This window comes from Cavia porcellus, unplaced genomic scaffold, assembly GCF_034190915.1.
Source record: "Cavia porcellus strain 051 isolate PalLab524CR breed Dunkin Hartley unplaced genomic scaffold, mCavPor4.1 scaffold_9, whole genome shotgun sequence".
Classification (NCBI taxonomy): domain Eukaryota; kingdom Metazoa; phylum Chordata; class Mammalia; order Rodentia; family Caviidae; genus Cavia; species Cavia porcellus.
Window position 1 is genome coordinate 19585935 of NW_026947492.1, and position 15593 is coordinate 19601527.

The 15593-nt window shown below is 41.8% G+C and overlaps 1 protein-coding gene across 2 annotated transcripts in view; it reads left to right on the forward strand.

Moving 5' to 3' along the window:
* Window positions 1–450: 450 nt before the first annotated feature.
* The window catches only part of Stt3a (STT3 oligosaccharyltransferase complex catalytic subunit A), a 28504-nt gene continuing 13361 nt past the window's right edge, over window positions 451–15593 (forward strand). The window contains exons 1-10 of one of the 2 annotated variants that reach the window (XM_003472707.5): window positions 451–601; window positions 2940–3066; window positions 4148–4208; window positions 7139–7260; window positions 7818–7963; window positions 9233–9323; window positions 10662–10768; window positions 11633–11797; window positions 13643–13823; window positions 14608–14763. In XM_003472707.5, coding sequence (XP_003472755.1) covers window positions 2979–3066; window positions 4148–4208; window positions 7139–7260; window positions 7818–7963; window positions 9233–9323; window positions 10662–10768; window positions 11633–11797; window positions 13643–13823; window positions 14608–14763 — 1117 coding nt within the window. In that variant the 5' untranslated portion in view covers window positions 451–601; window positions 2940–2978. Of the gene's footprint in view, window positions 681–2939; window positions 3067–4147; window positions 4209–7138; window positions 7261–7817; window positions 7964–9232; window positions 9324–10661; window positions 10769–11632; window positions 11798–13642; window positions 13824–14607; window positions 14764–15593 lie in introns of both variants that reach the window. The other variant, XM_005004922.4, reaches the window with a different exon arrangement.

The following is a 15593-nucleotide window of genomic DNA, read 5'->3' on the forward strand; positions in this document are numbered from 1 at the left end:
AGAAGTGGGACGGCCCTGCCCGGAAGCCTCGGCGTTTTCATCAACTTTGACCTTCTCTCTTAACCTTTTATTAAGGCAACGGCCCAGCTCGCAGTAAGGAAAAAAGATACGGACGGCTTCCGAGTCCCGCACCTCGGGATCTCCGCCGCCGGTTCCTCAGCGTCGTTTCCGCTTCTGGTCATGTGGCTGGTAACCGGCCACACCTTCCCACGGAGCCCCCTTCCCCGGCCGCTGACCGACACGTCACTCCTCGGCTCTCAACCAAACTTCTCCGAGCAGGTTCTTTCCGCGCGCTTTGCTCTTACGCGCAGGCCTATGACAGCGCAGTGGGAGCCCATAGTCCCGCCCCTAGTGTGCTGAGTGATAGCTTTTCTGACTAGTTAAAAAGTGAAAGTGCCGCTTGATCGTGGGCTCCTAATCTGATTGACCGTCACGTAGCCCTATAATTTGCCCGAAGTGGTATATTGGTAGGAAGCCATCCAATGCGGAGCGGGCTAAGGGGCGGATCAGGCCCCCAGGGTTGGGTGCGCCGCTGAGCGGATGGCAGTGGGAGCGGAGCGGGTTCCAGAGGAACGGTGGCCGGATGAGAAGGCCGTAGGCTGTAAGTTGAGAAATGGCTGCAAGTACTGTCCAGGATGTTGACGGACCCGAGCGAAGTGCCGGGAGCAGCTCTCTAGAAGGTGGTGGGGAGCAGGTTTAGGGCCTTTAGAGGAGGGGGTGTGAGGTGTGACGTGGGAACCTCGTGGAAGGGAGGGATGTGGCGATTGAGGGAAAGGACTAAGGGAGAGTCGTGGGCATGGGGCGTGCATTTTAGGTCAGGGGAGCTTGGGAAAGACTGGATCCCGGAACTAGAGTGTCAAGGGGTTGCCGCAGAGGATGCTGAGCTTGTGGGGTTCTGCGGTGGTTGGTGTCAGGGGCGGTCACTTCCACTGGGGTGGGAAGGAGAGGCAGGTGGGACCTGCAGAAGAGAGCCAAAAGGCGGAGGGGAGGGCAGAGACAAGAACTTGGGGCTGGGGAGGTTGCAGTCTTGCATTGCAGACTAGGATGGGACAGGCTGTCAAATCTTGCCCGACACAGTTGAAGAGGAGAGAGATCCAGATTTTTAAAAATGAAAGTATATTAGCTGTTATTTGCTTTGGCGATGTGCAAAAATGATGAGAGAGCACACGATGAAAACTTCCTTTACGGTCTGGCCTTCAATTACCAGCTCGTGTACTCAGTTTTCAGGTTCTGGCACTTTCGTTTCCTCTGTTTATTCTCCCAGGTGTGGATCATACCAACTCAGTGGTGCCGAGTTTGTTACTATCTTGGCCATTCCTGAAAGCAGGCACAAACTTGGGACATAGAGCTAGATCGTTGACTTTTTTTTTTTCCTTCTTTTTTTTTTGTAGTGGGGATTGAACTCACGACCTTATGCTGCTGAGCCAAACCCCCAACCCCAGATCGTTGGCTTCTTGGAATTAGGTTTTTGATTGTATGATAAGGTTTTTCCTTTGGGATTATAATTAAGCATGTGCCACTAAGGCTCCTCCCCTGGGACAGTTAATTATAGAAAAGATGTTCAAGCTAGAAATACATGATTCTTCATGCTTTCTACTTAAACCAGTGTAATGTTTTCTTTTCCTTCAGTAATAGAAAAAGATCAGGAACAATGCAAATTTCCTTTTTCTCTACATAGTTTTGAATGATGTTACATATACTTTGCTGTTATATTCTTTGTTTCTTAGGCCTTGACTAGTTTATAGTTTAGGATGGTAGTTCTGCCTTGTACTCAGGCTGACCTTGAACTCACTGTGTAACCCAAACTGCCCTTGAACTCGGCAGTCCTTTTCACTCAGCCTCCCAGGTGTTGGAATTACAGGTTCCAGCATGCCCAGTTCATTTTGAAGTGTTGACAGACTGCTTTCTTTTAACATTTTAGCCCAACCTCTGCTTTCTCCTTCATTAAGAAACATTTATTTTCTTTTCCTTTCAGATTATTGTCTGGTACTATAAACTGTGTCATGGAATCAAGTCACTTAGATGGGTTTCTGTTAAAGAGATGCTTTGAAACAGATAATTGGAAATGGAAATAGAGTTGAACAGTAATTACAATGTGACTGGGATTGTGGTCTGTTTATGTCTACTTCTCTCTTGAGTGCATAACTGCCTCTGCATTATGTCCTGCTTTTTTTTAGTGGACTGAACCCAGAACCATCACATGTTCCCAGGCCTTCAAAAAATTTTTTTTAAAAAAAATTTTTAAATTTTGAGACAGCATTTTGCCAGGTCACTAAATTACTTACTGTGGGCTGAGGTTGAACTTTTGATCCTCCTGCCTCAGCCTCCCAGAGTGCTAGGATTTTAAGCCATGCTTGGCTATCATATTGTTTAGTTGATTCTGCAACTCCAGTGAAATTTGGGACAGTGTGCGGTTTATAGTCAAGTCAGTTAGCTGAGGCTTACATTTAGGGGAAATTGTGCTGATTTAGTCAGGACTTCTCTTTATCTCTTTCTACTTTCACTTCTGTATCTACTTTTTGTTTACTTCTTCCCTCCTGTATATTCTTACCTTTCCTGGACTGCTCTGTTTCTGTGTCATTATTTTTATCTTTCGTATTTTTGGACCCTCTCCTTCCACCTATTTTTCCCCTTTACTTACATTTCTGCTTTGCTTCTGTCATGCTTGTATACTTGTTTGTTGTGAGAGGGAACGAACAGAATTATGGGTAGTATATTTTGATTGCTCCTTGTTAGTCTTGACACATGGAGATGACTGTGTATGCTTCCTTGCCAGCATGTTATACTTCAGGCAAGGCTTGGGAATGGGTATGACCCTTTCTGATGCTTTTCCTAGCTCACTGTGGTCCACTGTGGTTCTCGTACCATAAAATAGAGAAATTAATGTATTCAATAAATTGAAGGTGTTCAATATTGTAAAGTCTTTTTTTCCATTTTAGCTATTTGTGTGTCATCTGTTGCCACCTGTTAATGTCAAGATGACTAAGCTTGGATTTTTACGGCTGTCCTATGAGAAGCAGGACACGCTTCTGAAGCTTCTCATTCTGTCCATGGCTGCTGTGCTATGTGAGTGTGCACGGGGTCTTTTATTTCTTTGGGGATGGAAAGGAGAAAATCTTGAGAAAAACTGAAAATAACTTTTTAAAATGCTTTGTTCTTTTAGCAGATTTTTGTGAGTTTTTGGTTTTCTTTGTTTTCTTTCTCGGGACAGGTTCTTGCTTTGTAGTTCAGGCTGGCCTAGACCTCACTTTATAGCCCATGCTTGCCTCGAACTCGTGGTTTTCTTCCTGCCTCAGCTTCCCTAGTGTTAGGCTTATAGGCGTGCACTGGCATGCTTGGTTTAGCAGATTATTATTTGTTCTTTTTATTATTCTCCATCAGGGTAATTTTATGAAGACAAAATAAAGGATATGGAGGATATGAAGGGGCTGATGAATCTTTGGGAAGCATGTTGTGTTAATTCTGCTTTCTTATAGGGCTGAATAATACTGGGGATCGTTGGCTACTGATTTTTGCAAAAGACAGTTTTTAAAATGGCTATCTTAGTGCTATTTTTTTCTTTTTTCTTTTTGAGACAAGGTCTTGCTTTGTGGTTCAGCTGGCCTTGCATTCACTGTGTAGCCAAGGCTGGCCTCGAACTTGCAGCAAATCTCCTGCATTAGCCCTCCAATTTCTGGGGTCACAGGCATGGTGTGCCCGTAATATTAAAAAGTCTTTCGAGAACTCAATTCTGCCTTGAGATTTTCTGACCCTTCATAAGTCATTAGTATAGTTTTGATTGACTTTTTGCTTGCGCCAAGGTTAAGGTTAGTGCTGATAGGTGCATGTTTCTGTCTGTACCATATAAAAGATGACCATGTAAGCTGAGTTCAGTATTGATAGGTGAGTACAATGTTATAGGCTTTGTATAATACATTAAGGAGTTAAATGTGCCTTACCTAAGTGGAAAATGTAGATGGCATTGCTTGACTAATTTTTTTTCCTCCATGTGGAGATAGATGGATAAGAACTTTATTCAGCGATGGTTTTATGTTTCCTGTGAGCCCTGTGCTGCATAATGTTATTTTCTCTGTAAGGCTACTATTTATCTGCTGTTTCTCTGTCATTGTACATTACCATAAAAACATTCATTCTCTGATTTTTGTAGCTTTCTCCACTCGTCTCTTTGCTGTCCTGCGATTTGAAAGTGTTATCCATGAGTTTGATCCGTGAGTACCTCTGTGTGGTCTGGTGTTACTGGGGAGGTGTTACGGTTCATGGGTTTCAGGTTAAATTGCTGTCAACTCTCAGCGATGAGAATGTTTTCAGTGCAGTTAAGGGAAGAATTCAAGTTTCCCACGGGACCTAATCATCCCTTTGAAACATTTCCTTTGCAGTTGTTCGAATGAGTCTTATAAACAAAAAATGTGAGTTAGGTATGCCTACGATCTGCCTAGGCAAAAACGTTTAGCTTCTCAGTTTGGTCAAGCATTAGTGATGGATTGAGGGCCTGGTATATGTATGCATTCAAGCCTCAAAAGAGAATTACAAATCATGAATTTGTGATCTATGACTGTTTTTGTTGTTTTCTGCTTTAACTGTTTGTAGAATAGAAATTGGGCTTATTGTTAAATTCTAAACCATCAAGAAATAAAAGCTATGCATTTGATAGGGATTTTATTAGATTAAAAATGATACAGGTGAAAACCTCCACTTTTCACTTTTTGTATGTGTGTATTTTTATCTCCCCCCAAACTGGAGATTAAACCCAGGACCTTTATATGGAGCTACACCCACAACCCCTTTCGTAAATTTATTTTGGGGCAGGGTCTCACTAAATTGCGAGCTTAGGTTCAAATTTGTGATCCTCCTGCTTTAGCCTCTCAGAATGCTTGGATTGTAGGCAATTTCAGTAGTTTTATTTTTATTTATTTATTTTTTTGGCACTGGGAATTGAACTCAGGGCCTCACGCTTTCCAGACAGACGTGCCACTGAGTTACATCCCCAGCCCTTTCAGTAATTTTAGTAACATTTACTAATCATTCATTTTATTTCAAGAAGTATTTTACAGATGATACAGCTGCTATTAATCCTTTTTACCTCTAAGGAGACTTAGGTTGGGAGAAGTTGTCTAAGGTTGTACATTTAGTAAGTAAATGAGTCAGGTTGAATGTGGTTTTGTCTCACTTCTGAGATTATAGTCACTATGTTGTATTGCCTAAAATCAGGGCTTATGAAAAACCAGAATCATAAATTTTTTTTTTGTCTTTTTGAGACAGGGTCTCGCTATGCAGTTCAGGCTGGCCTTGAGCTCATTTTGTAGCCCAGGCTGGTCTCAAACTTGCAACGATCCTTCTGTCTCAGCTTCCTGAGTGCTGGGATTACAGGTGTGTGCCACCATACCCGGCAAGAATCATACATTCTTAAAAATTATGTATTTCTCCATGGAGCATTGAGTCAAAAGTTTAATACCTTTATCTGTTTGTAGATTGATTATTTCATTTTGTGTAGATTTGGAGGCATCACAGATATTCTCTCTGGGTCCTCCAAAATCAGTGTATATTTTTCTCTCTCTCTTTTTTTTTTTTTTTTTGGTCTTTTATGAGACGGGGTCTCGCTATGCAGTTCGGCTGGCCTTGAGCTCACTTTGTAGCCCAGGCTGGTCTCAAACTCGTAATGATCCTCCTACCTCAGCCTTCCGAGTGCTGGGATTACAGGTATGAGCCACCACGCCTGGCTGTATATTTTTCTCTTGATTGAGGAAGCTCATATCCTTTTTTTTCTTGATGAGATTTTTTTAGAACTTCTTTCTTAGAACCCTAAATGAGCATATATTAAGGTGAGAGGGTCAGGGAAAACAAATATGGTCTGTAGTCACAGAACTAGAAGGAATGAGAAAGATTATGTGATTTGACACTTTTGCCAAGGAGGAGTGACAGGTCCAGAATGTGTCTATCTCCCAAACCTGTTCCTTTAACTTGAAATTTCTCTGTCTCACTCTGCCTCCTCCTGGGAGGTAAAGGACACCATTGTGACACATGTTAGCTGCAGACGCCCCTCAAACCTGTCTCTGACAGTAACCAAAATTATATTTATCAGTGATGAATAGAAGGATAGAGATTTTTTCCATTTGCTGCTGCTTCTTAGTTCAGTTGCCAAAACTTGACTGACCAAAGAGAAAATAGGCTTAGGAAGGTGGACAGGGAATACTTTTCTGGGGTTTCTTTTTGAGACAGTCGCGCTCTGTAATTCATCTTGGCCTTGAATGCACTATGTAGCCCAGGCTGGCCTCAGACTTGTAATGATCCTCCTGCCTCAGCCTTGTGAGTGCTGGGACGACAGGTGTGCACCACCATGTGTAATTTTGGTAGAGAAGATATTTAGTCATTATTATCTGAGGTAATTAAACTATTCCTAGTTTGGCACACTTATTTTTTTAATGCCTTTTCTTTCTTTTTTTATTCTTATTTCCTTTTAAATGGGAAATTTGTAAGGGCTTACCCAACAGACCTAAAGAGCTGTCTTTCTATGTGTAACACTAAGCATTTCATATCAGATGTTTTTTATGGAATCTATTTTTAGCAGTAATGCAGGCAGCATTCAGGTATATTTGAAATGACATGAGTAGACCTTGTTACACGTTTAAACTCATTAAACAGTTTACGCTATGATGCAGATTGAAATGTTTTCACCCCACATATGGTGTTGTATGAGCACCTTTAAAGGCGGTCATCCTTTGAAGTTACCGATGTGTCCTTTTGTGTGGATCAGAAATATTTTTTGTATGTTACTTGTCACTTGAAGTGGGCAGAATTTACTGGTGCCCATGTGTCTGCAGTCTTGTCTCACAGGCACTTAGATTCTCTTGACAGGTTCTGTCACCCACCACATTCTGGCGTGGTAAATGATCCTGCTTGAATGTTTGGGATGACATCGGCTCCAAGTTCATTTCCTTAAGGTAAAAGCAGCACTTTAGTTGACACATGCATGGAGCACAAATGCAGGATCATATGGTACTGTAGTGAGTTTTGGAGCCAAACTAACCTATTCAGGTAATAAGTTCCTCAGTGCTAGAGCCTGAAGAGCAAAATTCACTTCAGATTAGTAAAATGTTTGCCTACAAAGAAGAGACACAGAGCTTTATTTTTCCTACTGCAGGTACTTCAATTATCGGACTACCCGGTTCTTAGCTGAGGAAGGATTTTATAAATTCCATAACTGGTTTGATGACCGGGCCTGGTACCCTTTGGGGCGAATCATTGGAGGAACAATTTACCCAGGTGAGAGGAACACTATTTTTTTTTTAAATAAGGTGAGATAGCTGGGCATGGTGGCTCATGCCTGTAATCCCAGCACTCGGGAGGCTGAGGCAGGAGGATCGTCTCGAGTTCGAGACCAGCCTGGGCTACAAAGTGAGCTCAAAGCCAGCCTGAACTGCATAGCGAGACCCCGTCTCAAAAAGACAAAAATATATAAATAAATAAATAAAATAAAATAAATAAGGTGAGGTAGTTATACATTAGAGAACAATTGCTTTTATTGCTAATAGTTTCATTTCATGACACTTGTGATTTCATCCTGACTATAGACTTCCAAAAGCAGATCTTATATAGGACAGGGGAACAGATGTGAGAAAATGGAGAGGGGTATTTTTTAAACTTTCTGGATTTCCAATTGGCTGCTTAGGAGGGAAACTTAGAGGCCTGCTGCCGTTGCTGTGCTGGTTTGTCAAGACCTCTGTGGTCTCTTTATTGATGACCAAGTTGGCCCCTTCCCTTTCCCTTAAGTTCTTTATGTTACCAGGGCAGCCTAATGGAGTTTCTTTTTTCTGTTGCAGGTTTAATGATCACCTCTGCTGCAATCTACCATGTGCTTCATTTTTTCCACATCACCATCGACATTCGGAATGTCTGTGTGTTCCTGGCCCCTCTCTTCTCTTCCTTCACCACCATCGTCACGTACCACCTTACCAAAGAGCTCAAGGTGAAGGATTTGGGGTGACCAGAGCTTGGGAATAAATGTTGTTGAACCTCTCTAGTAGATGCTGGAGGGTGGGAGACTGACAGCCTTATAAGCAAGGAGAAAGAGAGGTTAAGAACAGTGTCTGCTGGGTTGAATTAATTGGGTTTAGTCCATGGCTTCCACTGAATATGTGGTTTCTAATCATTAGCAACTGTTTGTTCTTATGAGAGGACTTTTAAAAGTCAAATGTAAATTGCTACATAAAGGGGAAATGGAACCATGTGAAATGGAAATGTTAGGTTTAGATTGTTTTGTTTTGTTTGTGCTGGAGATCAAACCCAGGCTCGTATGTATGCTAGGCAAGCGCTGTAACATGAGCCATACGCTGAGATTTAGATTTGGAAGCCTTAAAAATGTAAGAGAAAGGCAAAAACAACAACAACAAAACATACGTGAAGTTCTAAAAGTGTTCTTTCAGAAATAAGCGTTTAGCAGTTGTTTGTTTGTTTAAGTGTTCATTTTAGAATTCTTATGTCACTTGGCTTCTGTAATTGCCTCTGTAGTGCTGACTCTCCCTTTTGCCAGGTTTCAGCCTTGCTGACCTGCTCCCCAGAGTCTGTCCTTAGTGGCCTGGTGTTAGGGGGATACTGAGGTGATAACTGGTAGGCAAGCTTGGGGAGCCTGAATTCACTTTGGAAAACTTCTCATCCTTCTCCTTGTTGCCTTTGTCCCAAACTGATTCCTGCCAACACTCAGGTCCTTTTTCTTTTGGGGTGTGGGTTATATTTTGTTTTTCCTTTTTCCTGAGCTCAGAGGTTGTTTGGTGATATTCCAACTTTACTACATAAGCGTCTGACATCTTTGGTCTAGGTGGATTGGCTTTTTAATTTAAATAATAATTCTCTCCCTTTGTCATTACATGGCTTTTAGATGTGTAACAGGTGTTCCTGTGCTGTATAGCCATTGTTAGAGGGAAAGGACTGATGAGCCTAGTAATACTTGTAGCCACACTGCCTGTCCTGGGGCAAGCTTTGATAGCTGACAGCACACAAAATGTATCTGTCTTAGCATCTGAATCTCGTTTCAGGCTTGGTGTCATCACGGGGAAATGGTCGTGAGGATTATAACTTTTGTATGCTGTAAGCATTTCTACCACTTTAGCATCTCATGTCTACCTTAGAAATTGTTGGGCTCTCTCTGGGTCCACTATAAATGGAGTGGACTTGTGGATCCTCTGGGCTTTAACAGGTGTATTGGTGTTAACTGCTTACTGTTCGTTTCTCTTAACAGGATGCAGGGGCTGGGCTTCTTGCTGCTGCCATGATTGCTGTAGTTCCCGGCTACATCTCCCGATCTGTGGCTGGCTCTTATGATAATGAAGGTAAGACTTGTAAAATGCTGGAGGATCATTTAAGGGAGTCTGTTTGCTTCATTCTCTACTAGAATGAAGGAAAGTACAGTTTGGGTTCAGATGGATAAAAACAACCTGGTGAGTGAGATTAGAAATGGCAGAAAGAGATCTATACAAATACACATTCTCTTCCTCTTTTTTTTTTTTTAAATTTTTTTTTTGTCTTTTTGCTTTTTATTGGTACCAGGGATTGAACTCATGACTGCCTGCTTACAAGGCAGGCGCTTATGCCGCTGAGCTAAATCCCCAGCCCCAACATTCTCCTCCTCTTGTCTTCTCTAGGAAGGCAGCTGGAAGCTTCTTACAAGCCTTCGGTTTAATCTCTGAATTCAGAGTTCACTTTTATTGCCTAAACAAGGAATAGAGGTGTCCTTAAAATTGTGATGATTTTTTTAAAAAACTTAATTTATTTTTTGAGATAGGATCTCACTGTACAATTCAGGCTGATCTTGAACTCTGATGTAGCCCAAGCTAGCCTCAAATGAGCGGTCATCCTGCCTCTGCTTCCCAAATGCTGGGATTATAAGTGTGTGCCACCATCCTCAGATCTTTATTGATTTATTTTTAATACAATATGTATGTATTGAATGTTATTGGGAAAAGATAGTGTTACTATTACAGAGATTGACAATGCAGATGATTATTTTGGCTCAAAAATTAAGAAACTGAAAGGATAGATCATAAGTTCATATTGGTCCATAATCTATATGCTAAGGATAATAAAAATGGACCTATAACGGTAACTCCAATGGTAGGCAAATAGTGCTGTGCACCATGATGGCAATATGGACAGAGTGCTTTGGAAAATGCAGTACAAGGAGATGCTAATTTCAATTTGGGAACCAAGGCTTTTTGAAAGTAGTTGAAGTTGAACTGGGCCGTGAAGTTGGCCTCTGTTAGGCAAATATGAAGGAGAGCATCAGTCAGCATAACAGCCAGCTTGTGTTCACATGCACATGCAGGGCAGTGTGTGACAGGGTGAGACGTCTTTAAGACTAGCAGGAAATTTAATTCCTGCAGTGAACACTGATAATAATGGCTGACATTCACTGTAAGCTTACTGTGTGATGGGTGCTGTTCTAAATGTTTTATGTGAATTTGATTGTTTGTCTTCACAATAGTTATATCAAATAGATGCTATGACAGGCTCCTTTTACAGGAAACTGAGGCAATGGGCAGTAGAAGAATTTGCCAGAACTTTAGTGTTACTAGGTCTGAGATACGAATCTAGAGAGTCTATTTCAGAGCAGATTTTAACTATGCTAGCATGACTGCTTCTTGAATATTCATTTTTGTTTGTTTCTTCAGGGATTGCCATCTTTTGCATGCTGCTCACTTACTACATGTGGATCAAGGCAGTAAAGACTGGTTCCATCTACTGGGCAGCCAAGTGTGCTCTCGCTTATTTCTACATGGTAACTTTTTCACATTTTTCCCCTGTACTGGGGTGAAGCCTGTCATGTATTCTAGGCAAGTGCATTGACCCTGGACTATGCTCTCAGTCCTTTACGTGTTTTTAATTTCTAAAATTCTTCCAATGCAGTGTATCCTATGCGTACATGTTGGTTGACCAACCTTCTTTTCTAGGATGTGCCTTTAAATTTTTCCTTTTCTCTGGTTCAGTCTTACATACACATGTAGACTTTATTTCCTTAGCTGATTCTAGTTGCTCGCATATCCTTAAACTCGTTTTTTTTTTTTTTTTTTTTTAAAGCCAGTCAGATTTAGCAGTGATTCCTTAAATTCTTTATGCGATGGTACAGTGTACTGTGCAGATTAACTCTGAGGTGGTCTTGTTATATGATCATGATGTCAGCAGCCATAAGGGAGAGGGGATTAACTTGCAGTAATGGGTTTGAATATGATTTTTTTCTACTTAAAAAATGAGTTCTTTATACTCTTTAAGCCACAACATAAAGTTTATAGTTAATGTAAAGGGATGACCTTTAAAAAGGTCACAACTGTCCAAGTGTGGTGGCTCATGCCTGTAATCCTGGCACTCTGGAAGCTGGGATCTTGAGTCCAACCTGAACAGCTTAGCGAGACTGTCAGAATTTTAAAAGGGCTAGGACTGAAACTGAGTGTGAGGTGCTGGGTTCAGCCCTCAGTACTGAGGGTGGACAGAATGACAAGTGCCATCCTAAGGCAGCAATGGTGAACCTTTTAGAGCTTTCAAGGATCAAAAACAGCTGGCCGCAGCTCACACACCATAGGTTTGTCACCTCTGTCCTGAGGTGTCATGCTCAGAGGAAGAACTGTTGCTTTCCATCCTGCCCTAGGTCTCTTCCTGGGGAGGCTACGTGTTCCTGATCAATTTGATCCCGCTCCATGTCCTGGTGCTGATGCTCACAGGCCGCTTCTCCCACCGGATCTACGTGGCCTACTGCACTGTTTACTGCCTGGGCACCATTCTCTCTATGCAGATCTCCTTTGTGGGTTTCCAGGTGAGCCTGAGACCAGTAGGGATTCCAGTTCCTTCCAGTCTTTCTAAGTGGGTCCAACTCGATTGATTTGCCTTAGATTCACTTAAGATCAAGAAATATTTCCAGCTTTGAACTTGGACTGCTTATGTTAATTGAAGCAACAAAATTACTCATCATTAAGTCTAGGAGCGTGTTAAGATTTGCTCATTGAATTTTGAATTTAATGGCTCTTACTTTGGCTTAGGTTTGTGGAGGAAGAGAGATACTTTGGTTAAGCTGAGTTAATGTTACTGATGAAAGTTATAAATTTAAAAAATCCCTATTATATCCTGTCCCTTTTAATACTGATGACCTCATTTAATAGCAGTGAATTTTGATCTTAATATGACCTGTGTGTTAAAGCTTCAGGGAGCAGAGCACAAACCTTTTAAACAATTACTGTACTCCACAGGGCTTTCAGATAGCTCTTAAAGAATAATGTGATGTGTTTGATTTCTCCTTAAGTTTTATAAAAGTGGAATGTTAAAGCCAGGTGTGGTGGCTCACGCTGTAATCTCAGCACTCGGGAGGCTGAGGCAGGAGGATCATTATGAGACCAGCCTGGGCTACAAAGTGAGCTCAAGGCCAACCTGAACTGTGTAGAGAGACCCTGTCACAAAAGAAAAAGAAAAAAAAGTGGAATTTTTACTTAGAGGTCAGCAAATATTTCTTTATTGATTAGCCTACTATTTGTAATTTGCTAATCACTGTCAAACATAAAAGGAAGTGAAAGTACATCCTGGTCATTAAGGAAGTTATAGTCTTCTGTAGAAAGATATACCTGCAGCTGTCTGTAACCTACAGTATATTGGCTGTAGAGTGTTAGGTTTTGTTTTGTTCTTTTTTGAGACATGGTCTTGCTGTGTAGTTCAGGCTGGCCTCGAACTTGATGTGTAGCTGAGGCCAGTATAACTATTAGCAGCATATAGAAACTTATTTATGCCCAAATTCTGTAGCCCTGTTACCTATCTTTCATCTTAGTTACTTTCTTGTTTCTGGGACAAAACATCCACTTTCTGCCTAATGCAACAGAGGAAAAGTTTATTTTAGCTCACAGTTGATAGAGGTTTTTAGTCCATAGTTGGTTGACTGTAGCAGGATAGAGGGGATGGGGTTCATGGCAGGCAGGCAGGCAGGCAGCAGCGAGTGCTCAAGGCAAGAGGCACATATATCTCCAGAGCACACCCTCAGTGACCCAGCTCCTCCTACAGGCTTCACCTCCCAGCATCATGTCCAGCTATTAGCCTGTCAGACTGATCCAGTAACCCATGCTCAGGATCCAGTCACTTCTCAGAAGGCCCAGCCATGAGCTCATGAGGCATTGGGGGGCCGTCTGTATAAATCACAGCACTTCCTGACTCAGGCTTAGAGTGGGCTCAGCAGTTGGTTTGAACATCCTCACTGGTTATTGTTAGCGTTGGAGAATCTTTGGTCTAAGGCAAAGAGTAATAAGTGCTAGAAGAGATCTAGAGTGCTGTGGAACATAGACAGAAGTGATTGGTTTGGCAGTTTAGGAAGAGGGTGTTCGCATTAAAACAGAATTCCACTTGAGTGAAATTATTGTCTGGACTAAGGATATACCTGGAGCAAAGGCAGAGATGTGATTATGAGGGTGTGTGGTATGCTCTGAGGGAATAAACAGTCTTCAGAAAATGGGGCAGGTGAGTTAAGTGCTTCCTTAGATTGGTCCTGATGCCCTTGTGAAACCTAGAGCTCATTGGACCTTTTGGGCTGCACTAGGTCAAGACAATGAAGATCGGGGCTGGATTCAACTTACTTATGTTTTCCTCCGTTGTGATGACTGACACAGTGCCTTTTTCTCTGTAGCCCGTCCTTTCATCCGAGCACATGGCAGCCTTTGGAGTCTTTGGTCTCTGCCAGATTCATGCGTTTGTGGATTACCTGCGCAGCAAGTTGAATCCGCAGCAGTTTGAGGTTCTTTTCCGGAGTGTCATCTCCCTGGTAGGGTTTGTGCTGCTCACAGTTGGAGCGCTCCTCATGCTGACAGGTAGGGAAGAGTCAGAGCTTGCATTATAGAGGGCGAATGGGAACAGACATGGGATAAACTCCAGAAAGATAGGAGACTTTCTGACCACAGAAGATTCTTTTTTTTTCCCTTCTATTTCTCTTTTTGTTTCAAACACAAAAGTCGCTTTTTCATATTCAGTCCGCTTGTCAGGTAAGGGTTTGGATTCAGAATATCAGAGAATGTCTTTTTAGAGCTATTTCTAATTACATCTGGTAAAAGGATTGTATATTACTAATTTTATTCATTTTCTTTCCTCTTGATGAGGCGGTGGAGATCCTGTTCTTTGCTACACTTTTCATAGTGGCACTTGTCTAATCCTGTGGGAACTAAGTCACGGCTCTTTAGCTTGCTGGGCCTGCCATATTTTCCTGCTCCATTTTTCCCCCTTGTACTTTTCAGGGGCTATTCTGATTTTGCCTTTGTCTCTGTATTGGCTAATTCAGAGCAAGACTGAACGATGTAGTTCATATAGTTCCTGGAGATGCCTTGCTTTGAACACATTAGGCCTAACACGCTTCCAGGAAGTTTTTTTTCTTCTCCCTGAATTTATACACAATCCAGTTTTAGTCTGCTGACTATTGACAAAAGTTTCCTCAAGCTTGAAAGGAAACAAGTGAAACTCCTTTAAGTACTATTGGTGACATTGAGGCAAAAACTTAGTCTTTCTCTGTCTTTGAGTCTGTTGAAATAAGGTGTAATCAGTTCAGGTAAGACGTTTGTTTTAAGAGCATATGGGAAATACTTCTTGTCTCTTTGCTGCCAGGAAAAATATCTCCGTGGACGGGGCGCTTCTACTCCCTGCTGGACCCTTCCTATGCTAAGAACAACATTCCCATCATTGCCTCCGTATCTGAACACCAGCCCACCACGTGGTCCTCCTACTATTTCGATCTGCAGCTCCTGGTCTTCATGTTTCCAGGTCTGTCGGCCTTGTGTTTTGCAGTGGGCTTTGTAGGAATCCCCCCGTGATCCCAAACTCGTCACCCGCTGTCATGCTTGCTTTGTCTGCCTGTTTGTGCTGCGTAGGACGGAGGACAGCTAGGCACAGTAGAAGTCAGATGTGGAAGTTACAGATGTTGGCAAGTTCAGAACTTCAGAATTTTCTCCTCATTTGTGTTGTAATTTAAAATCCAACTTCTAATTTTTGTTATTACTTTTACAGTACTCTTAATATTCTTTCCCCTTCGTATCAGTTTTCTTTATGGCAGTGTTGCAGTTCCGTGCTGGGAGCTGCTGAGTGCATAGGCACTTCATTCGTTACCTTCTGGCCAGCGCACGTGACTAAGAATTTACCAACGTTAGTAGTCTTTTTGTTTTCTAAAACAACTTTTACATTTTGTTTTACATCGTGAAAGTAGTTTGTATAAAACGGAAAAAAGAGGACTTGTAGGAGTACTTTTCACTGACTTAGCGTCACTATTAACGTTATTCATCTGCTTACTTATTGAATAAAAATGAGATCATGTGGTTTTTCCTCCTGGTCATAAAGAATCATAATAGGACTGGGGCTGTAACTTCATGGTAGAGCACTTGCTTAGGGTATGTGAAGTCCTGGGTTTGGTCCCCAGTACTGTGAAAAGAGAAGAACCATGATGATCTTTGTCATTTAGTATTATTTTGTAGACATATTTAAGGTGTGTTTTTTTTTTTAAACATACAGAGTTGTATTAAGTTGTAGGAGGCAAATAGTACATATCTTCAGTGCAGTAATGCTTTAAACAGTGTATTCCATTTTAAAAATAAGCTAGC